Source organism: Sinocyclocheilus grahami, unplaced genomic scaffold, assembly GCF_001515645.1.
Source record: "Sinocyclocheilus grahami isolate Dianchi unplaced genomic scaffold, SAMN03320097.WGS_v1.1 scaffold1039.1, whole genome shotgun sequence".
Lineage (NCBI taxonomy): Eukaryota > Metazoa > Chordata > Actinopteri > Cypriniformes > Cyprinidae > Sinocyclocheilus > Sinocyclocheilus grahami.
The window spans coordinates 309,004-310,563 of record NW_015506218.1 but is presented as its reverse complement, the minus strand read 5'-3'; the positions used below and the strand labels follow the sequence as shown (position 1 = coordinate 310,563).

Genomic DNA, 1,560 nt, shown 5'->3' with positions numbered 1-1,560 from the left:
ATGTTTATTTTTATTTATTTTTTTTTTTTTTTTTTTTTTTTTGTCCACCAAATCAAAGTCGTGTTGTGAAACCAAATTGCAGGGGAAAAAAGCTAAATCAGAAGGGTTACTATTTAGGGTTATTATTTAGCGAGATTATTCTAATAATCCCAAAAATGAGCAATGTGATGTTTGCTACTTTTTGTTTAATCATTCAGTAGCTCTTGTCTGTATACTGCCTTTTTTCCCAATATCTACATGTCTTCACAGCTCTGGAGAATGTGTCGAAGTCAGTGCGTTTGTGGAAGATAGCTGTTGAGCTGGAGGAGCCAGAGGACGCAAGGATTATGTTGAGCAGAGCAGTCGAGTGCTGTCCTACCAGTGTTGAGGTACACACACACACACACACACACACACAGTCTTAATCAGCCAGAACCCATAAACCTCTTTACGGGCCATAAATCAGACTGCTCTGACAGTGTTGTCCTTGTCTTCCGTAGCTCTGGCTGGCTCTGGCCCGTTTAGAAACCTATGAGAATGCTCGTCGTGTTCTGAACAAGGCCCGTGAAAACATTCCCACTGACCGCCATATCTGGATCACAGCTGCCAAGCTGGAGGAGGCCAACGGCAACACACAGATGGTGGAGAAGATCATCGACAGAGCCATCACCTCCCTCAGGGCCAACGGCGTGGAGATAAACCGCGAACAATGGATTCAGGTCTAACATCTCAGTGTTTATGTTTAAGAGCTCAGATGGCTCAGTGTCATTCAGTGTAGCTGTTTTTAAATGGTTTCTAGTTTCTTTTTTAAATTAGACTTTAAAAAACTGAAAAATGCATATATGCAAAGACAGAGATTCCAGTCAGGACAGGATTAGGTTTCTCGGTTAAGCTGCATTGCCAGATATATGAGAGAACAAATATCAGGATGTGTTCATTTAAAGCTGATGTCTGTCTCAGGATGCAGAGGAGTGTGATAAGGCTGGCAGCGTGGCCACTTGTCAGGCTGTGATCAGAGCTGTGATTGGGATTGGCATTGAAGAGGAAGACTGCAAGCACACATGGATGGAGGACGCAGACAGTGTAAACATCCTCTCACCTTTACGCACCCACATTCTGCTTTCATTCAGCACCACGTGTTTGTTTATTACAGACATTTCTGATCATTTATTCATGAGAATAACAAGTTATAGTAGAAGATTTAAAGGGGTAGTTTTACCAAAAATGAAAATACATGAATTTCTTTCTTCTGTTAAACGCACACCCATATAAAAAGTATTTTGAAGATTGTTGGCTACCAGCAACTGTTTGCTTCCCAACATTCTTCAAAATATCATATTTTGTGTTCTGCAGAAGAAAGAAACTCACACAGGTTTGGAACAGCATGAGGTTGAGTAAATTATGACAGAATTTTCATTTTTGGGTGAGCTATCCCTTTAATTTCTTATCTTTTTAACATTAGTTTGGCTATATTACCCAGATTTATATTATAGATATATATTATAGTCAGATTCCGGAAGTAAAAACTACATTCTTTTTTTTTCCCCATAGGGATTTTTAACAATAACTCTTAAACCTTTA

At 39.4% G+C, this 1,560-nt stretch overlaps 1 protein-coding gene across 2 annotated transcripts in view; it reads left to right on the top strand.

The window, feature by feature from the left end:
* The window catches only part of LOC107566001 (pre-mRNA-processing factor 6), a 25,798-nt gene that overhangs the window by 16,724 nt on the left and 7,514 nt on the right, over window positions 1–1,560 (top strand). For both annotated transcript variants that reach the window (XM_016251348.1, XM_016251349.1), the window contains exons 10-12: window positions 250–368; window positions 480–698; window positions 940–1,062. In XM_016251348.1, coding sequence (XP_016106834.1) covers window positions 250–368; window positions 480–698; window positions 940–1,062 — 461 coding nt within the window. The remainder of the gene's footprint in view (window positions 1–249; window positions 369–479; window positions 699–939; window positions 1,063–1,560) is intronic.